Consider the following 21,660-nt stretch of genomic DNA (forward strand, 5'->3'; position numbering starts at 1 on the left):
GGAAGAAAACTCAGGAAAGGGACACAAGTGCTAGGGAAAGAAATTTTATTTCCAAGCTTTTAAGAGAATATTACAAACAACAGAGAGTTTTAAAAAAACCCTAAAAACTAGTTTAAAAAAGTACTTGACAGTGTCCATTTAATACCCAAGGATGACATGTCCATTGTGCAATGACAGTAAGAAACTCTGCAGGTGACCACCCAGTGGTCTTCCCTGGCAGGTTCCTGGAACACACAGGTGGGCTCCTAAGACAGTGTGCTCCCTGATTGGCTCCTTGGTGTGTCTGGTTGCACAAGGAGGACCAGGAGCACATAGCCCAGAGCACTAGGCAAATTGCCTCTTTAGGGAGGAGACCGGTACCAAGCAGCAAGGAATACTTAGATGTTCATGCCTTCCTTGAGATAGACAGGCCAGTGTCACCCCACACTGCAGCAGACCCAGGTGCGTGTGTGTGTGTGTGTGTGTGTGTGTGTGTGTGTGTGTGTTTGCAGGTGTGTGCTCACACATGCATGCGCACATACATGTGTGTATGTGTATCTGCCTGCCCTGTGAGAATGCCAAGGCCAAAAGGACATGGCACTGTGTTATCCTGGTTATGGACGGAGCTCAGCAGTGGGTAAAAATCATCCCTGGCCTCGCAGCTTTGAAGGCTGACGGCACAGCAGCAGAAGTGTGCTTGAGATACTCATAAGTCTGTGCCTTCCTCCACGCACACATGCATGTGTGTGAGTCCCCCATCCTGTAAACATCTTTGAGCCAAATCACCATAAAATAAACAAGGAAACAGAAAGATTACCATCTCTAAACCTCAGCCTTCTTTGAGTTCACATGACACTTGTAGTTACAGCTAGGAAAGTTCTTTCTGGGGGACCCAGCCCCATCTCTCTGGCCAGGCATACCAACAACTCCCTTCCCGAACCATCTCCTAGGGATTGGTAAAGCCATCTGAGTCACTGGAATTTTGCAGAGTGTAGAGGCCCCCAACAAACATGGGAGGGCCACCAGCCTACAAGGTCCCAGTCTCTCTCTCTCTCTCTCTCTCTCTCTCTCTCTCTCTCTCTCTCTCTCTCTCTCTCTCTCTCTCTCTCTCTCTCTATGTGTCTGGTACCCAGTATTAGGAAGCAGCACCCAGGGAGGAATAAACCCAAGGCTGAAAGAGAGGTGCAAATTACAAAAGCTCTTCCCTAGGTGGCCATTGCTTTCTCTCTTTGCTGCTCTTAACACCCATCGGCACAGCAGGTACCTCAGGTACCAGCCACCATTTTCTGCCCACCCCTTTCTGGGTGTCTTGCTATTTGTGGCTCTCTGGAAGGGGTTGTTTTCTTAGGGCAGATTCCATTCATCCCATCCATTGTTGTGTTGTGAAGTTTCTGTTGGTCTTCCCTTGCTATGAAAACAACAGCACTCTCTCTCAGGCAGTCTCCCCACAGCCCAACACCCACTGCTGGATTCTTGCCTCCCATTCCTGTTCCCTGGGCCCCTCCTGGCCCAGACTCTTTCCTGGGGTGTGTGTGGTCTCAACTTTCCCTCCAGGCCTCCTTTCACACTGTGGTGACTCTCATGACGAGCTCTCGGCTGCTGCCCTGGGTGCTCCGCTGGTCATGCGGTCTCAAGTGACTCAGGATGTGTAGGATGGTGTAAGCACAGTGGTGTTGGGACGCAGGGCCTGAGGGGTGGCTGGCAGCCCTCGGGGGGCCTTCTTCACGGGCAGGCGGGCTGGCTGCCTCCTCTTCCATGGAGGGCATGCTGGCTTGGGCAGATGAGGAAGTCTGTAGGTTTGTCCTGCCTCCTGATTTTTGATCCTCTAAGTCTTTTGTCTTGTCATAGTTCAGCACTTTCCACTGCTGGTTTACAGCCTGCCAGCGTTTAAAGATGCGGTATACAGAGGGCCCTTCATGGATGATGAGGCCTAGCAGGAAGAGAAAACAGAGGCTAAGCAAAGAAGACAACGCCCATGGGAGAATGCCACCACCTCCTTAACTTACACAGACACGGACACTGGGGAAACCTGGGTCTCACTGTGTTGCTTTTATTTTAAATCTACCTTCCAGCTCTGAGCCACATGACTCCAGAGCACCTCTAGATTCCCAGACTCCATGAGTCACCAGAAGGGAGAAGGTCACAAAATAGACAGGCTCTGTATGAAATGTTTTGGCTTACTTCTGCTCCATCCTGTCCCCTTCTCGGCTTGGCACAATTCAAATTCTTCAATTACGTCATAATATAAATATTTTTTCCTTCCTTGTATTACATATTCATGATGCTCTGTGCTTAGCAGTTGTTGAATGAATCATGCACTTTTGAAAGGCAGCAGAAATGAGATCCTGTGGTCATCCTGGTCCTGCTGAATGACGACTGAAACTCCACTCGAGCTCTTTGCGTAGCTAATGTTACCAAATACAAACCCGTGTGGCAGGCTGAGCATCCCTGCAGTTATGTTGGCCAAATCCAGTGGGAGCCATTGGAAACAAACCACAGCTGGCAACAAGGCAAATGGATATCAATTGTAGGCCTACTGTGTGCAAAGCACTTAGGATCCTGCAATGTCCGAGACAGGAAGTCCTGCCCTCAGAGAGCTTATGTTTAAGTGAAGAGGCACATACAAGGTGCAAATAAACCAACCAGACCCCTTTCCTGTGTGGGCATATACTAGGAAGACAATAAAATAGGATTAATTAACCCTTAGGTTCTTCTGTGCTGGAGGCTTTCCACAGAGATCTCTGGTCTGGTTAGGTGTGCGGGTTCAGGAGAAGGGGAGCGAACTTGGGTAGGGAGGGGAACGGATTCTGCTGCCTCTGCTGCTGGTGCTGCCCAGCCTCTGTTTCCAGCTGGGCTGAGGCAGCAGAGGACTGACCAGCTGGTAAGGGGTACAGGGGAGCTTCTGGCTGCGATTTCAGGAAAGCAGATCTCTTCCCCAAGCGGCGGTGTTACAGCTCTTATGACAGAAGCTCTCAGATGATGGAATGATTCCTGCACCCTTTTAATCCTTCTGGGTAGGGTTCTTAAATACAGTTTCAGGACAGGTCAGGGTCTGGCAGTGGGTACTTTCTATTGGTTTGGCCTGAGAGCTTGGGAATACCTCATCTACATATTTGGAGGTGTGGTCCTGCTTCTATGCGACTGATCTGTCTTGAGCCTGTGTGACCTGTGGTCACGTCCTCACCTGTGGAGGAGTTTGGGGCATTGTCCTATGTGACTGATCTGTCTCAAACCTCTCTATGGGGGTTGTGGGGGCTGTAGCTATGTGAGGGGCCTGATCTCCTGGGAGACTGGGAATACTCCTGCTGTCGCTTTAAGGGTCCCCGGGAATTCTACCTATCTCGACCAGGAATCAGGGTACCTTTCACAGCCCACCACCCTACAGCATTTGGGATCTTGTTTTGGCAAGAAGGAAGAGAGAGGCAAGTTTCATAGGAAGAGGCAAGTTTAAGTAGAAGCTTAAATGAGAAGGAGAGTTGCGTGCAAAGATCTGGAGAGAGCACATGTTCCTGGCGGGAAATGCAAGCGCATGCGCCAGTTGGGAATGGAATGACCAAGGTTGAAACTGAGGTGCAAGCCGTGTAGATGTGGCAAGTAGTGGACAGGATGGGTAGGGCCCCTGTTATGATCATGGCTTGCATTTTATCCAGTATAATGGGAAGCCCCTGAGGAGATTTAGAAGGCGGAACGGCATTGAAAGATTTGCTCTTAAGAAAATTCACTGGTGCTCTAGAAGGGACAAGTATAGAATTATTCTAAAATTAAGCAGGAAGTAATGCAGTAATTGAAGCTGGAAGCTGTGGTGACCCAGTGCTTGGGACAGGGCAGCACAGTGAGTGAGATGTCTTGGAGGCATGATGTACGTTGCAGGTGGGCACAAGAAACATCTGTACAACTATGAAGGTTCTGGTGCCATAGCTAGATGATGAGGGTGCCATTTGTTGAGATGTAGATGGTCCCAGGGTTGTCCTGTGGCTCTGCATGGTGATGGTGACTATTAGTTCACTATGGCTGCCAGAATAAACATCCAGAGGGCAATAGGTAGCCTGCAGTGGTGGAAATATGCTCTCTAACAATTCTGGGGGTGGTCTTACCAGGCCAAAGTGCAGCCATCATTAGGACCTATACTTCCTGAAGCCTTGGAGGGAGAACATTTCCTTACCTTTTTCAACTTCTAGAAATGACCATTGTCTCTCCCTCTTTGTCACATCACTCTACCCTCTTTCTTCTGTTGTCACATGTACTAATCTGTCATCAGATCCTTTTCTTTGATTCTTTCTTAACAAGAACTCTTGTGTTTACACGGACAGACCGCCCAAATAACTCAAAATAATTTCCTCACTTCAAGATGCTCAAATTAACCATATTTGCAAAGTCCCCTCGCAAAAGGTTAACAGTGTCAGGATGAGGCCCTGTGTGTCTCTGGGGGCCATTCTTCTACTTACCGCAGTATTAGCAGTCATGTGTTAGTTATGGTCAATTTAAGATGTCTGCTAAACATTCGACTGGTAGGCTACACGGCAATGAGATACATAAAGATGAGGTCTTAGGATGACATACTGGCTGGTTCTGTGTCAACTTGACACAGCTAGAGTCCTCAGAGAGGAAGGAGCCTTAGTTGAGTAAGTGCCTCCATGAGATCAACTGTAAGGTATCTTCTGAATTAGTGATCAATGGGGAAGGGCCCAGTCCATAGTAGGTGATGTCGTCCCTGGGCTGGTGGGTTCTATAAGAAAGCAGGCTGAACAAGTCATGAGAAGTAAGTCAGTAAGCAGCACCCCTCCATGGCCTCTGCATCAGCTCCTACCTCCAGGTTCCTGTCCTGCTTGAGTTGCTGCCGTGACTTCCTTCGGTGATGAACAGTGATACAGAAGTATAAGCAGAATAAACCTTTCATTCCCAACTTACTTTTCGGTCATGGCATTTTGTTGCAGCAATAGAAACCCTAACTAAAACTAACTAAGACAGATGGTGACGGAATTTTAGGGAGCAGAGATAGTATTGTTGTTTAAGTGCATCTTAGATGGTATTGTTGTTTAAGTGCATCTTCTTTAGCACTCAGATGTTACCAATGAGTTAGTATTGAAAACTGGGTCCTTTACACAGTGCTTAGGCCATGAGAACTCACTCCTCTTGAACAGATCACATGACTTACAAAGAGCCTTGACCGATGGTTTTCTATGTCCTATGTTTTGCTGTATAATGGTATAGCAAGAAATTTCTCACCATGGCTGGGGACATGACTCCATGGGTAAAGTGCTTGCCATGCATGACCTACGTTTGGAGTCCCAGAACCCACTCAGGGTCTTCATGCTTTCAAACCAAACAGTTTAGTGAATGCTCTTATATATAACCCCCACATATGTTTTAGTATCCCCTTTCCTGTCCTGAAATACAGTTCATAAGATGCTATAAGATTTAGTTAATGGAATGCCTTAATAGATAACTAGTAAACAAAATACAACAAAAAGAGAAGTCACTTGTAAGAAAAAGATAAAATGTCAATATAAGTGTGCAGTGCAACTATACTAGAAAACAAAACACTAGAAGAAAATCATGTAGAGTGAGCTATCTCAGACCCAGAAAGACAGATAAATCAGTTCCCATCTCAGTCATCATCAGAGAGGCTTCATCTGAAAGCAGGTGGGAACGATTACAAAGATGCACAGCCAGACCTCATGCAGAGAGCGAGAGACCTTGGAACTCTCAGCCCTAAATGGTTTATCTCCATCAAATCCCTCCCTCCAGGGCTTAGGGAACCCCGTGGAAGAGGAAGTGGACTGTAAGAGCCAGAGGGGATGAAGGACACCAAGAAAACAAGGCCCCCTGAACCAACAGGGCTGATGCTCATATGAACTCACAGACCTGGAATCAGCACGCACAGGATGCACAGGGCTGCACCAGGTCCTCTGTGTATATATTACGGCGGTGCTTTTCAACCTTCCTAGTGCTGTGACCCTTTAATACAGTTCCTTGTGTTGCGGTGACCCCAGTGATAAAACTATTTTTGTTGCTACTTCATAACTGTAATTTTGCGCTGTACTGAATAGTTATGTAAATATATGTGTTTTTCACATGGTCTTAGGTGACCCCTGTGAAAGTGTCCTTGGACCACTAAAGGGGTTATGACCCACAGGTTTTGATCCATTGTATTATGGCTTCCAATTTAGTGTTTTTATGGGATTCCTGAATGTGGGAACGAGTGGGTCTCTGATTCTCATGTCTTCTCTTGGGCTACTTTCCTTCTGTTTGTTTGTCCATCTCAGATGTGATATTTTTGTTTTATCTTATTATATTTTTGTTTATTATATTTTATTATTATTCCTTAGAAGCCTGTTTGTTTTCTAATGAGAGACAGAAAGTGGGTATATTGAGATGAGAGGGGACGTGGGGAGAAACTTGAAGGAGTAGAGGGAGGGGAAATGGTAATCAGAATACATTATGTGAGGGGAAAAATCCAATTTCAATAAAAGGAAAAAACAAATAACACATGCACACACGAGAGAGAGAGGGGTGGGGGGAGAGAAAGAGAGAGAGAGAGAGAGAGAGAGAGAGAGAGAGCAAACCACAAGCCACAAGCCACATACATGTCCAAGATACCTCCAAGCAGGTGATATACTGATGTGTGAAGATGCTGAGTGTGGAAATGGTGGAGGGAATGTGTGAGTGATCTGCAGATAGGCCTGAGAGGTCAGCGAGGCCGGCCAGCAGCCAGAAACACTGAGGAGAAAGGTGGTGAAGAAAGAGGGATGCACTTGAAAGGACAGAGGCTTCTGAATGACAGAGGAGCAAAGGCGGCATGGACGTAGCGGCAGGCAGGGAGATGTCTGTGGACTCTACCTCCTGGCCCACTGCCTGAGAAGGGACGCACAGCCACCGTAGAGACAGATACAGGGATTCAGTATCTTAGAGTCCAGCCACTCTGACGAAAAAAGCAACCAGAGAAGTCACTCATGTTGACCTGTTGACCATGGGTCACCATGGAGAGTCCAGCGGAAGGAATAAGCCAAACAAGAAGAGAATGATTGTCTAAAGAATGAAGCGGTTGGATTCTGAACCGGTGACAGTGGAGATGACAGTGGGACTTGACCTGTATCTATGGAAACCTCAGGGCAAGAGTTAGCTCATAGGAACTGCATGGACTGAGGTCACCCTAGGCTCCTCAGCACAGCACAAGTCTGGAACAGGAACACCTTTGAGCTTTTCTGCTTTAATGCATACGGGGATAGGGAAACGGAGCTGCGGAGAACAGGCCTGGAGCAAGAGTAGGGCTGAGGCATGTCCAGACTCTGGAAATCTCATCCTGAGATTGGCAGGGGTAGGATCGTTACTGCCCTGCCCTGGGCCTGCGTGTTGGGTGTACATAGCCCTGTGCCCCCACCTCTGCCCCCACTGCAGGATGACATGTAGCCAGATTAAACCTCCTTTCTCCTTCTAAAGTCAAGTCCAGCAAGCCCCTCCTCATGCTAATGAGGCACCTCCAGCACCCTGGCCCTCTGCCAATGTTGTACACTCACCCCCAAATGTTTAAATAGCCTTTGCCTCCCCCCTCCATGAAAATGAGCTGTCTCACTGAAGCTGCCTCCCGGAGATTCTCTTCTGCACTCATGCACCTGAGGTCACTTAGCTCCCAGACTTCCCACCCCGATCCTTCCCCTCTCAGGATCTACCAGTTGGGATCCCAGAGCATTGTGCCTCCACAGGTGAGGAAGTGGAGCCTGAAAGGCAAATGCAGACTCTGGGAGAAAAGAGCTGTCACCCACTGCCACTTCTTCCAGTATCCAGCCGCTCCTGAGATTGCGTTTCTCTCTATGTATCTTCAAGGGTTCACTGAAAGACACATTGTTTCCTAGCCCTGGGTAAACGCCATCTCTCTGGGAGGAAACACCAACATCTAAATTGTCCCAGTAGTTTAAGCCTTACTCGGTGTGATGGGTGCTGGACAAAGGGGCTTCCCTTCCCCTCGGCCCCCAAGGGTGCTAACTCTCATTACTTTTGTTTACCCTTAACTGTATAAGTATGCACTGAGGGAGCTGAAGTCATTTATTCGTCTGTTTCTCCAGCATGCCTTGTTTGCATATGCTGCTGTGTGCCTTTCTCCAGACTACAGGCTCTGACGGAGTCTCCACAGCCAATGCTGCACTGGGAACAGCACAGAGACTTACTCAGGAGGAACTTGGGCCTGGGTACAGAGAACTGGGGGCTTTCGAGGCCCCAAACTTTTCTGGCTGGAATCTACACTCCACTTTTAATTAGCTTCATGATCAGACAGTTTTACTCTGATTGAAGAGGGTGCCTTAAATTTTTGGTTTGAATACTGCCTTTTAATTGCCTGTCTAGCGTTCAGGCAGTAATTAAACCATTTTAATGAATAGGTGGCTGAGGTGGGGAGGAGTGCACCTGCTTTTCTAGATAACACTTATTTGGAAAAAGTTGGAAAAACACAAACTACCTCATTTGCATTCACTCCCCTCAGCCTTCTGCTTCAGGAATGACTTATTGATTCATTGCATGGAGGAATTCTTTAAAACCAAGGAAGGTGAGTTTGGGCTCATCTGCTGGGGCGGATGCCAACATGGTGGCAAAGAAGAATGAGGGGTAGGAAATGGCTGTGAACTGGGGAGGAACTTGAACTCTGGTGAGCAAAGAGGGCTAACCGGAGAGCCTGAGCGATGGGAGGAAGACAGGGTGAGGATGCAGCTCTGTTGGTAGAATGCTTGCCATTTGTTTGCCAGGCCCTGCATTTAATTCCCAGTACTGCATGGACCAGTGTGGTGACACAGCCTGTAATCCTAGCGTGTGGCTGGAGAGGCATCATTGGCTACACAGAGAGTTTGAAGCCAGCCCGGGTTTTATGAGATCTTGTCTTAAAAACAAACCAGAAAGGAAAAATAAAATAGAAGGAGGGAGGGAGAAAGGGAGGGAGAATGGGAAGGATGGAAGGAAAGAATGTAGTAAATTTTAACTGAGTCCTTTCCTGGGATTTTCTATGCAATTTAACAGCCACTGAGCAATTATTTGCAATGTACTCAAATCTTGGCTGCATTTGTGATAAATCCAATTTCAGAAGAGTAGACACTTCACCAGCTTTGGGGCTTCTCTCTCTCTCTCTCTCAGGGTTTTAGGTTCTCCACGTTGTTAGACACCTCTCTTGTCGTCGCTCTCCCTTTATCTTTATCTTCAGCTGAAATGGCCTTTTGCTTAGACTATGAGGAGGGAAAAGGCTGGCCACCACGAACAGGCAGTCCCACTTCAGCTCCTCCGCACCCTATAACCATAGCAACAGCAAGGAGTTCTCTAAAAAGGAATCCCAACCGCCCCTTGGTGCATTTTGACCACTGGGTTTTTCTTGTGAGAGAGACACAACCTTAATCTGACGCTGTCTTTTCCTCGTGCCACTCTGTGTCTCTGAGACTCTGACACAGTCACAATACTGCTTTCTACCATGTGCCCAATCACAACTCAAACCAAGTTGATCAAGAAGTCTATAGGAAAACCTCTTATGGCCCCAGTGACCCAGAAATCACCTCCACACCCTCATCTTTTGCTACAGTCCTGGCTTAAATGACATAAAGGCTGTTGGCAACTCTAAAATAGTGCTTTTCAGACCTGGGTGTATATCCGAATCTTCAGGGAGCTCAGTAACTCACAGATTCCCGGCTCTATCCTTGGAAAGCCTAGGTCAGTAGGTCTGGGGCCAGGCCTGAGAACCCGCATCTCAAAGCAGCCTCGGGTGATTCTGACGCTGCTCATGGAGGGACATGATGAGAAGCACTGCCGACACACAGTCCTTACCCTGCCCTCTACTGCACAGAACGCACAGGTTATATTTCATTTTTCATTTTACCCCCGTTTTACCCCAGGGTTTGTCTGTGTAGCCCTGGTTGTCCTGGAACTTACTCTGTAGACCAGATTAGCCTTGAACTTAAAGATCTATCTGTCTATGCCCCCCTAGTGCTATGATTAAAGACATGTGCCACCATTGTCTGGCTACATTTTAACTTAAAAAGAAGAGTTGGAAGAGGAAGAAATTTAACAAAGTACACACATGAAGAACTGAGTTTGGATTCTGAACATCCATGTAAAACATATGTGGCAGATGTCCTTAATCCCAGCTCTGGGGAAGCTAATATAGAGGATCCTTAGAGCTTACTGGCCATCCAGTATGGATGAAGTACAAGGTCCAGATTCAGTGAGAGACCTTGTTTCAAAAAGAAATATGGTAGAGAAGAAGTTGAGGAAGACAGTTGACATTGACTTCTGGCCTCCACATGCATGGGTGTGCCCAGTGTGCGCGTGCGCGCGCGCGCACACACACACACACACACACACACACACACACACACACCCCAGACACACATAAAGTTGAAAAGAATACTCTCTCCAGATATACTAGATGCTAAAATATAGGGCAATGGTAGGAATGGTCACTCCCTGGACCCAAGACCATTAGTCCTCACAATTCAGAGCCAATCACCTGCCCATGAGCACATATAGAATAATAGCGTGTCTGCCATTTGCAAACCTTTTGGCTTCAGCAAAGAACTTGCTTACTGTGCATCTCAGTTTCTCATCAGCAAGTTGGAACCGGTATTCCCTTCCTCACAGAGTTTTTTATGAGACGGGATGGGATGAGGAGTCCTGAGTGCTGCACTTGGCAGGCATTAACATTGAGGTCACATGAAATGGGTCATTGGAGGGAGAACACAGGACACTGGGGTGTCTCCTGCCTCCTTCATTGCCAACCTGTCACCTCGAGCATCTGTTCTCCTGTGGAACTATTCTCCTTCTCCATCATTAGGAGGAGCCATTGTTGTAGAGAATAGCACACCAGGCCAAAAGGCACTCTAGAGACCAACTGGTTCCACAGGCGTGGGTGGGGTCGAGCTCTCCCTTTGGGGCCTCCCCTCCCACCATCATAGCCTTTCATGCAGCACAACCTATTCCCTTAAATGGCTTCCTAAATTAGTTGGTTTTTTATTTCATTACTGTGACCAAATACCTGACAAGAAGCAGTTTAAGAGAGGAAGGGTCTACATCACCCTGCACCTACAATCAGCAAGTGGAGAGCAATTAGAAAGCGGGGCCACGCTATAAAACGCCAACACCCACTTTGAGCGATCCACTTCTTCCAGAAAGGCCGCACCTCCTAAAGGTTCCACAGCCCTTCAATCCCTGAGTTAGGGTTCAAGAGTTCAAATTGATGACCCTATAGGGACTGTCACATTAAAACTAAAATACTTCGCCTCTGCCAGACAGCTGTGGGGTGTGACCTTACATCCCTACCTGAAGCTCCACTGTTGTCAAATACCCACCTCCCAGATTTTACCCCTCAAAGACGCAACCCTGGTACTTAAACTAAAGTAACAGGCAGGTATAGAAGAAAGCAAAATAAGTTAGGGTGATGAGCTCAGAGGATTGCTTCTGAGAGAAACTGTATTGTCCTCTACCTGCTCAGGATTCTCCAGAGCACATCTTCATGCTTCTCACAGTGTGGCCAAGACGCACTGCTAGGGGCCTCCCCAGGGAAGTGGTGACGGGAAGATCACAATGCCTCAATCCCTCAATAAAGAGTCAAAGGGTGTTAGATGCCCAGAGTGTTCGATGAGGGTCACTGGGACCCAGTTCTTTTCTGTTTCCACTCCTTTAGTGTTCTGTCAGTGCCTAGGCACTGAGAGGGGCACGTCCCTTTGATATGACTTCTGCCAGAACTCTCATCTCGCAGTCACCTGATGGGGCTGGTTGCTCTTGGTCAAGGTACAGAGTGCGTGTCTTGACGCTTCTGAGTCAGAACCATTGTAGCCCCTCTGCTCACCCAGGATAAAACAGACCTGTAAGAAGCCTTTTTTCTGAGGAAATAAATATGGTGGTGAAGTGCCTGGGAAGGAAGTGATAATTATGCATAGGATTGGATAGCGGAGAGAAAATGTGGAGCCTTAGATAAACACTGCTTTCACCGAAGGGTGCATTTCTGCAAGGATCTGTGCAATCGGGGATTTTTCTGCAGGATTCCTTCATGAGGAAATATGAAAATGAGGCATTCCTCAGCCACACTGGGTGGTATCGATGCTAAAGGGTGATGATGAAGGTGATGAGGAGGTTGCCAGCCATGGTGAGGATAATGTCTCTTGAATGCTTTTCAATATTCTGTCATCATAAAAGGGCTTTGCAAAATGAGCTATTTATGACAGAAACTTATGTGAAGCAAGCCATCTAATAATCTCCATTTTGTAGAAGAGGAAACCGAGCTCAGGGACGACATTTCCTTGTCCAAGGAAGTGCACTTAGACTAGGAAGTGGCGCCATCACCCTAGGTGTATCTGAACCAGAGCAGTGCTGTGGGGCTGGTGCTCCTTCCTCTCCCACACTCCAGGTCACGTGCACACCTCTCAAACAACCATGGAGAAGGTAACTGTGTTTTAAATCGTGTATGTTTATGTACGGTTTCTAGTAGCATTGCTAATAAGATCTCTTGCCCAATATACGTTTTAATATGTGATGCATTGTTTTAACAGTGGCCAACACAGAATTGCGTTCTAGATCAAAGGCCCTGTGAAGGTCACCTCTCATTCTTGGTTTTCCCATCAGGAAGATGGGCAATGTAATAGCAGCCATGCCACAGAGTTGCATGGGGTAAAGAAGATTAAGGGGAAAAGCCCTACAGTATATGAAGCTCTTTTCACAGTACTTAGAAAATAATGCATAATGAATGCTGGTTATTATTTTATCATCATTATTAAGTAAATATCGCATGATTTCATCTTACCTAAATAACAAATAAATAAATATAGCCAGCTATTTTTGGTGCAGCCGGGGACGCCAGATTGGCACAGCCACCTCATACTCTCTGGAGAGACATCTTCGGGCTTCTCAGGCATAGCCAGGCTTGCTTCACATATGTTATTATAAATTTAAAAAGTTGTTTGTGTAGGCAGACCTACCGAAACTCTGAGTTATTGTTTAAATCTGAAATGTCCCCCGCAGGCTCTCAAGACCCTGCCTCAGGTGCTGTTCTGATGGTTGTGGAGCCATTAAGGGGCGGGGCCTGGCTGGCATAAGTAGGTCATGCTGGAGGGAGGCTTTGAAGGTTATACGCCTCTCTGTTCCAGGCTGTTTCCTCTGCTTCCCGTCCTCTATGGTCTGAACAACCCTCCACCACCTGCTCCTACCTTGGTAGACAGTCATTCCCACCTCAGTGTCTTCTCTGCCAGAATGGACTGCAGCCTGAGAAATCCCAAGCCAAAACAAACGACTCCGGTTTAAGTTGTTTCTGTCAGGGGTTTTGGTTATAGTAATGCAAAAATAACTGACATATTCTGTATCCATGGAGAATTTGGGCTTTTAAAAATCTTTGAGGCTTTAACAGATAATATTTGGGAACTCGGGTGTTTTTTCTTCCATACTATCATAGCTCAGAACGTTTCCCTCAGTGTGGTGGGCTTACAGCCATAAAGATGGCTAGAAGCCCACCGTGATCCTCCCTCCGTACAAAGCTGCCGCTGGGAAGAATGGTATTTCCTTTTCCCTTTATGGACTGTGAGGGGCCACATCCCTGGGGTGAATGTGAACAGAGTCAGGCCAACATTTAAGAAATAGACATTGGATGGAAAGTGTCAGAGAAGGTTCTGCCTTATTTGTGGTCAGTTTTCTGCTAGATAGAAGCAAAAGGCTTAAAAGCCTAAAGACGATACAGCTACAGAATGGGAAGAACTTGGGTCCCTCGAGCGTTGTGAGGAGGAGCACCCCTCAGTTCTCCGGAATCTTACTTGGTTCAACCACTGATGGTTGTGTGAAATAGGTTGCTTGATTTCCCTAACACCTTCAAAGAAGCATGCTTTGTGTCTTGATGACAGGTGTCATGGCATCCCCCAAGTGTCTTAGCTGGTTTGAGCATTTATGCTATTTATTCGGTTGGGTCTGTTCTTTATCACAAACCTACCAATAGAATTCCTGAATCTGTCTGATGTTGAGACCAGTTCCAAAGAGTTGTTTCTAAAATACTTTGGGCTCTGTGGGTTAATCTGGAAGAGTGAAATGCCTCTTTGTGGGGGATCCTGTGAAGTAGGTAGTGCTCAGTTGGCGTATTTTCTTCTAAATCCATCACTCTCTCACTCAGTACATCCAGCAACCTTGCTGTGGAGAGAGATGACTGTGTACAGGAAGCTTTGGGTGGTAAGATATGAGTCAACATTTATCAAGAAACTGGACAACCTACTTGCAGATAACAGAGTATAGGCCAAGCACTCTCTCATCCATTTGTGAGGTTGATACTTCTCACGACCAGTCCAGCATTATTGGGGATTCCTTACAGCCACAGTTGTCAACCTTTAAGGACTCTACTATCAGTAGGTAACTTCTAAATCCTAGGCTGGGAGGCTCTCAGAGATTATCAGGTTCAACACTCTCATCCTATAGATGAGGAAATCACTTATAAAGAGGATGTATGCCCAAGGCCATAAAGGTTGTTAGGAACTACTCTGGTTTCCTAGACTCTATCAGACCAGGCTGTCCCCACTCCCTGTTCAATTTCCTAATTAACAGCTCAACAGATAGAGTCACTTCTACCCCAGAATGAGTTCATTTGAATTAAAATGAAGTCCTAAAATTATATATTTATTTGTGTGTGTGTGTGTGTGTGTGTGTGTGTGTGTGTGTGTGTGTGTAGGTCAGAGGAAACTTTGTAGGAGTCAGTTCTCTCCTTCCACCATGTGGATTCCAGGGTGCCTTTACCCACTGAGCTATCTCACTGGCCCTAAAATTAGATTTAAAATTACAAGTATTTCACAATCATTTTGTCCTTTTCCTATTACCAGTTAAATCTCTGTACTTTTTAAGGACAGAGGCTAAATATCTATGCATCACAAGACAGGACCTCAAGGGACCGCACGGAAGAAACAGCTTTTCTATACTTTTAACATTTTGCTCTACTGTTGAAAAAAATGCTCTACCATTGTTTTAAAGTTCAGAAATGATCTTAAAAGCATTCTTTTTCTACTCTACTCAAAAGTGACAAGTGTAAATAGATGTGACAAGGACAACAGCCTCAGTTTGCAGCGTTGACTTTTTGATGGTCAATCTCTTAGGTCTGTGGACTGATTAAAAATTATTTTTGGTGCCAACATTCTTAATTAAATTTCCCTTGTTAAGTCCTAATAATGTTACCTATTGGAGCAGAGACTGCCCCATTGGCTTGTTGGAAGGGTCTGTCAACTTTGGCTACAGACAACAGCATCATTAGAGATGATGGAAGAGAAAGAGGTAGATCTTGGTAAAGGCAGGTGAGTGTGTGAGGGAACCAAAACCATTCAAGAAAAGATTCTGCTCAAAATAAAAGCAGAGCACGCCAAGAAGCCAGGTTTAGGTTCCATCTCTGTCTTGGCTGAGACTGAATTGGGTTTGTGGTAACAGTTGTGAAAACCTTTGCTCATTTAAAGGGAACTGCGCTCTGACTGAGTGCTTCCTACCCTGGTCACTGATATTTCTGAGGACCTACCATCTCCATGTGCCATGTCATTCCCCAACAGACCTCCAGTGATGCTGACATTAGATAGCCTCACAGAGGAGGATCAGGAAGTGGAGAGAGATTGTAAGCTCACTTAAGGACACAAACTTACAAATCACTGAATGAGATGTAGCTGCGGGCCCTAGATCAATTCCACCTTGTCATTCCTGTCAGTCCAGACCCCACCACTCTGACATCAGAAACTCAGTTCCTCCTGTTCTCCCCATTCTGTCTCCAGCAATCTCTTAAATGTTTACCATAACCTGTCCTGCATCCTTAAGCCACCTCTCCTCTGAATATCCCTCCTATGTTAACTTATCAAACCCATAGCTTTAGCTTTTCCTGTGGATCTCCAAATCTGCCTCAAATCCGACCCAACTTTCAACAGACTCCTGTGCATAGACTAAAGCTTTTCTTTCTCTTATCATCTCCCTTCTTCTAGTCAGCCACCAACACTTGCAGGACTGGCCCAAAGCCCTCACCATCTTCTTCTGTCTGACAGGAAAGAACTAACCACTATGAAAGCCCTTTCTCCAGCTTCAGCCACACCCCCAGGATCCAATTAACCTTCCCTGCAGTTGTCTTCTCATCTTTGTTGTCTATGATGAATTGTTTCTCATACTCTTGGTTTAGGGAAAGCCTTTGCCCCTCCTGCCTAGATTTTAAGGGTGGTCCTTTTGTTTTGGTATCTTTGTCAAGTGTACCCTTCAATCCCCTTTGTTCCATCGACTGCCCGCCTCATTCCATCCTTTCCACGGGCTATGTGGATTTCAAGGTCACTTTTACACTTCTTGCCCACTGTCTCTGTGTTGTATCTCTGTATCCTACTTAGATAATTATTTTTCAGTGGGTCCCTCCTACTTCAAGTCCATCCAGCTCTGACCTATCCTTCCCACAGTTGTTAGGTTTACAGGTTTAAAAATCTATGTCTAATCAGACTTTCCTATGTAAAATTCTGTCATCACTCCCACATTCCCAGCAAAGTGATGTAGGAGTTCTTAGCACATGATTTATGGCCCTGTGGAATTTGGCATCTGCCATCTGCCCCAAATTCATTGCTCTTCATTGACCTCTTGTCCCTGGATCTTTGCCTTTGAACCATATAAACCCACTTAGCTTCCCAAGCATAACTTCTTCGCTCTTCTGTGTTTTCACACACAAGTCCCTCTGCCAGGAATATTTTCCTCCCTCTTTTGGACAAGCTTTAATTTCTCTTTTGAAATTAGCGTAAGGGTAGGGTTCGTTCATCAAGTCTTTTGGGGTCTTCTATGAGAGTTCACTGCTCTCTGCTCTCTTCTGTCTTCCTCTCTGCCTCCAATAGAAACCCTCCCCATAATGAGTTACTGTGTGCTTGTAGACTAAGTTCTTGGACAGATATGTCTCATTCATTCTCTCTTTTAATGTCTCTTGGTTTGGGGATGGGGGAAGCACAAGGCAGCCAGTAAATGCTGTTGAAGAAATGGATGCAGCCATCCCAAAGCCCTCTGACCCAGTTTCCTCTTCCTAGGACTCATGTCTGAATCCAGACTTCAGCCTAAGCTCTGGTTTCAGTGTCAGTAGTCACTTCCCTCCATGGGACAAGTTACACTAGAATCACTGCCTCTCATGCTTGAGTGTGGGTTCAATGCCCTCTCAATAATGTTTGTATATAAATCAAGAGATTTTTGCCAAGTCCATGTTAATCAATAGAGTTAGATTTACCTAATTTAAAATGCCCTTTGACAGAGGATATCATAGACACATAGGCTACCCTAATTCCATCTTAATATCTGAAGCCTCTTTCTCCATTGGCATCAAAACAGCACTGACTTTTTAAAAAGGTGCAGCCATGGTGGATGGCTTGGATCCCAAACACAAGCCTGGAACAGATGGGACCCAGCGAACTTCTGATTGCTGCTGGTGGTTATGACTGGGTTCATTTCTGCCTCCCTTGAAGTCTGCTATGTTACAATATTGCTAGGATAAGAGTCATCCCTAACCAGTACATATAGTTTCATATAGAGCAACCAGAAATAAAATAGGCTATAGAAAATGCCCTGGAATTAGAGCTAGAGGTTCTCGGTCCCATCCTCAACTCCACTGTGTGCTTAGCTGTGTACAGTTGCTCTGAGCTTTACCAACCTGTGAAGTATGACAATATTCACCCCTCTGGTCATCAAAGGGTTGTAGCCCCATTCTTTCCAGGGATTTGGTGGTTTGTGTTGCCATTAACTTACATTTGATTTTCATAGTTGTGTGCATTGGTCTATGAGATTAAGACTCTAACCCAAGAAATGCATCGTCTTTTGGGACCATTTGTATCAGGAACTGCATTACCCACTGATATGTTCACATCCAAAGTCATTGACCTCAACCCTGGAGATCAGCTAACTGCATCTAATGGGGAACCTAGAGAGTGTGGCAACGAGGTCAGGCAAAATCTTTTGATGAGAACTAAAGACCATTCTTTGAATTGTTACTCTTGGTTTTCTCAGTGACATCTGATGCTCATGAAAGCCAGCTGGATGGATCCAGCTATGAGTGAGACAGATTTGGTTTCACAAGCAGTAAACAGACAGTGTTTGCTCTTGGCTTCCAGTGGAATTTCTCCACAGAGTCTCCCCCACCATCCTGAACTGTAACTCACCACACTACTCCGATAGAAAAATAAGAACATTTTAAACGATCTATATATGAAGAACTAACTACCCATTTAATGCTCATACATGTTCTTCACTATCCATGGCTATTTAGCAGTTTTAGGGAACAAACTGGTCTTGGTGCCTCAAAAACAGAGAAAATCCAGATGCTTACAACAGCAGATGGTTTGACTCTAGCCTTAGCACCTTTGAGCCTGTACTGTGTTGAACTTATTTTCTTTTTTCCTGGCAAAATATATGTATATGTATATGTATATTTATATGTATATGGCATATGCATAGGTATATGTATATGTACATGTATATATATGCACTGCAGCATATATATATTTAAATATATATAATTATATATATATATATTTTGTGACCTGGTCTAGGTCACAAAACACTCTGATTTAAATATATATAATTATTATATATTTAATATTATATATTTAATATTAAAAGGTTGCACCTTTTAAAAAGTCAGTGCTGTTTTGATTCCAATGGAGAAAGAGGCTTCAGATATTAGGATGGAATTTGGATAGCCTATCTGTCTATTATATCCTCTGTCAAAGGGTATTTTAAGTTCAGCAAATCTAGTTCTATTAAATATATACAAATATATATTTAAATATATATATTTAAATATATATATATTTAGGTGCTGCATTGCTTAACACACAAAGCTTGAACCTTGGATATCGAATCATTTACTCAACATTTTTCCCAACCCACATTTCCAGAGGGCTCTAAAAACCATGCTCAGGTTGACCCTGCAATGGCACTGTGGATCTTGGTTGCTCTTGAAGCCAAGGGATAAGCCTGGACTCAGAAGCGTGTGGAAGAGGGACATGCTGAGGATTCTCCAGCAGAAGAAAGTCTGAGTTTCCGTCTCACACTCCTTAGACTGATGCCAAGTTTGCTTTCTAGTAAGACTGAATGACTAGTTGAGACCCAAAATAAAAATATCCTTGGTGAATACTGCAGCTTCCACTTGATTCTCTCTGCAGAAAGCCCATACACTGTCAACACCCATCCAGTGTGACCCGTATGGCTGCAGCCAGCACTGTAGAGCAAGAGCAACTGATGTAGAATGTCACCCTTAGAGCCACCAGCATCTCTGCTGGCCATCATAGTCACCTCAGGAGTCTGCTCATAGCCTCCCACTGCTGCCCATCACCTCCTGCTCCTGGTCTAGGTCACAAAACACTCTGTTTTATTTCACTTCCAAAATTCTCTAGGGCCAGTCTGCCTGTCCAGGGAAAGCACTGAACTATAGTTCTTACTGTCCTATTGAGTTAACCTAAGATGCACCTTTCAATATTTCACAATCTGAAAAAGAAGTAATCTTTGTCCTCCAGGTCGATATATTGAATTAACATAGAGAGACAAAATGCATTGGCTTAGGTAAACACACACAATCTGGCATCACTGGCCCATGGCTTCTGTGATCAGTATAATATTCTCTGGGTCTTTTCAATTTCTAATATTATATGACCCTAAAGAAATCTGCATCACCATGGTCTTAGCCAAATTGTAACTAGTAGATGTTTTCCTGTCAGACTGAGCAGTCTGGCATATTTGAGGTAACACAGCAGTGTCAAGAAGAACATTTGCTACGTTCAGTAACACAGTGCTCCCAGTACTGGGCCTGGGGATGTGAAAGTTCCGGATGAGGATGGATGACCAGTGTTCAAACATGCTTCAATTTCACCCAGAATAACCAGGGTTGTTTCCACCTCCTTGTTTGCATGGAGCAAGCATCTTTGCCATCAATGGCCATAACCATCTGTTGAAAGAAAAAGGACCCAGCCTTCCATGAGCCACAGTGGACAAGAGGTGGAACATTGACTTGAGCATTGGGTGGGGGAAGAAGGGGGAACTAAAGAAGTGGGTTCTGACTTTTTCCTAAAACACTTTTTTGTAAAACACTTTCAAACAAAATATTACCTGGAATGAACAACAACAACAACAACAACAACAACAATAACTACCCAGAAGCCCACGGTGAAGCAGGGGTGGGGCTTCAGGACAGTGTTCTATTTCCTACTCTCCAAACTCCTGGGCCTGTGTGGAACCCCAGCCCTACACATTCCTTTCAAAGGACTAGATTAGGGAAATATGGGATATGAGAACAGGCTTATAGAAGAAGAAAGAGGTAGGGGCCAGAGAGATGGCTTAGTTAGCAGAAAGGCTTGCTTTACAAGTGTGGGGAACTAAGTTCTGATTCCGCAGTCCCTGTAAAAAAGCCAGACCTGTGGTAGCATGTCTATAATTTTGGAAATAGTGAGAAGAGAGGTGGATATAGGTAGATCCCTGGCACTTGCTTGCTGACCAGCTCATCTAACCTACCTGGTAAAGTCCTAGGACAAGGAGAGACCCTGTCTCAAACTAAAGGTGAAAGGCATTTGAAGACAACATACAAAGTTGTCTTCTGACATCCCCCTGAAATGTGTGTGTTGCACATATGCACACTTACATGTGCATGTATGTGCAAACTTTCGCATGTACTCACATGTACATACATTCATACAGAAAAATAAAAAGACAGTTCTCATCATGGTGCTTCTGGGTATTTTGATGTATAGACATGACACGTCATGACTGTAGGGTATGCAACTGAGAAGAAGCCTTCCACTCCCTGTCCAAGGCAGATGAACTTACCAACCGATCTCCTCTACCTCAGAGTCAAGCTTCATCCTTGTCTTCAAGTGGGCAAGACAGTGGGCAATGACTTCAAATTTTCTTCTTTGCCTGGCCCCCCTCTTCTTTCCCACCCACCTCTTATGCCTAAGCTATAGCCTCATCCTAGATCTTGGGTTGCAAGTCCAGTGCTTCTCTGCTTGGCCTCTAAGAAGAGGGGAGCTTGGGGGATTTTTTTTCCATTTTCTTACTAGGTAACTCATCACTTCTCCTGGAGACAAGCCCTCGGACCCACCTATGCACACCACGTCCATGAAGCCGTACATCCCATAGCAGATCTGGAAGAGGAGGTCTTGGCGTTGCCATTTTGCTGAGGGACTGAAGGTCGACCAGATAAGCCAAGAGATACTGGCGATGAGGAAGAGAGAACCCAGGATGGCGGCTGCAATCTGAACCTTCTCGATGACTGTCAGGGATATGGCCTGCCACTGAGAAGGAGAGAGTAACAGATTAGCTGCTTGAGGGCCTGTCTCCCATTCCCACACTCTTACTTCTGCTCCAGCTCACTGGCATAGAGCTTAAACCAGGGCTTCTCCACTTGTAGTATAATGGATATCTTTGCAGTTTTGTATTATGCTTTTGATGCAGAGGAAACCTGTACCATTTAAACTGATCAGACATCATTGTAAGGAGCGAGCTCTGGGCAGGCATGGTGGAGGAGGAGACCCTTATATTTGATTTTCTAAAACATAGAAATCAGAAGGTGAGAGGAAAAACAAAGAGCTAGTGTGGGTGTTGTTCCAAGGTGCCAGAATATTCCTTCTAGAGCAGCACAGTTGATTTCCTCACTAATAGGCCCAAGAGGGCATAGGTCTTCCTTTGTTTTGTTTCTACCACACCACCTTAGACGCCATT

General features: G+C 45.4%; 1 protein-coding gene across 1 annotated transcript in view; it reads right to left on the minus strand.

Annotated features, from left to right (window-relative positions):
- Positions 1 to 1,435: 1,435 nt before the first annotated feature.
- Marchf4 (membrane associated ring-CH-type finger 4) overlaps positions 1,436 to 21,660 on the minus strand; it is a 111,299-nt gene continuing 91,074 nt past the window's right edge. Inside the window, exons 3-4 of the mRNA XM_032901318.1 lie at positions 21,041 to 21,233; positions 1,436 to 1,909 (exon numbers count right to left, since the gene is read on the minus strand). Of these exons, the coding sequence (XP_032757209.1) occupies positions 1,542 to 1,909; positions 21,041 to 21,233 (561 nt within the window). The 3' untranslated portion in view covers positions 1,436 to 1,541. The remainder of the gene's footprint in view (positions 1,910 to 21,040; positions 21,234 to 21,660) is intronic.

The sequence above is a fragment of the Rattus rattus genome, chromosome 4, assembly GCF_011064425.1.
Source record: "Rattus rattus isolate New Zealand chromosome 4, Rrattus_CSIRO_v1, whole genome shotgun sequence".
NCBI classification, from domain to species: Eukaryota; Metazoa; Chordata; class Mammalia; order Rodentia; family Muridae; genus Rattus; species Rattus rattus.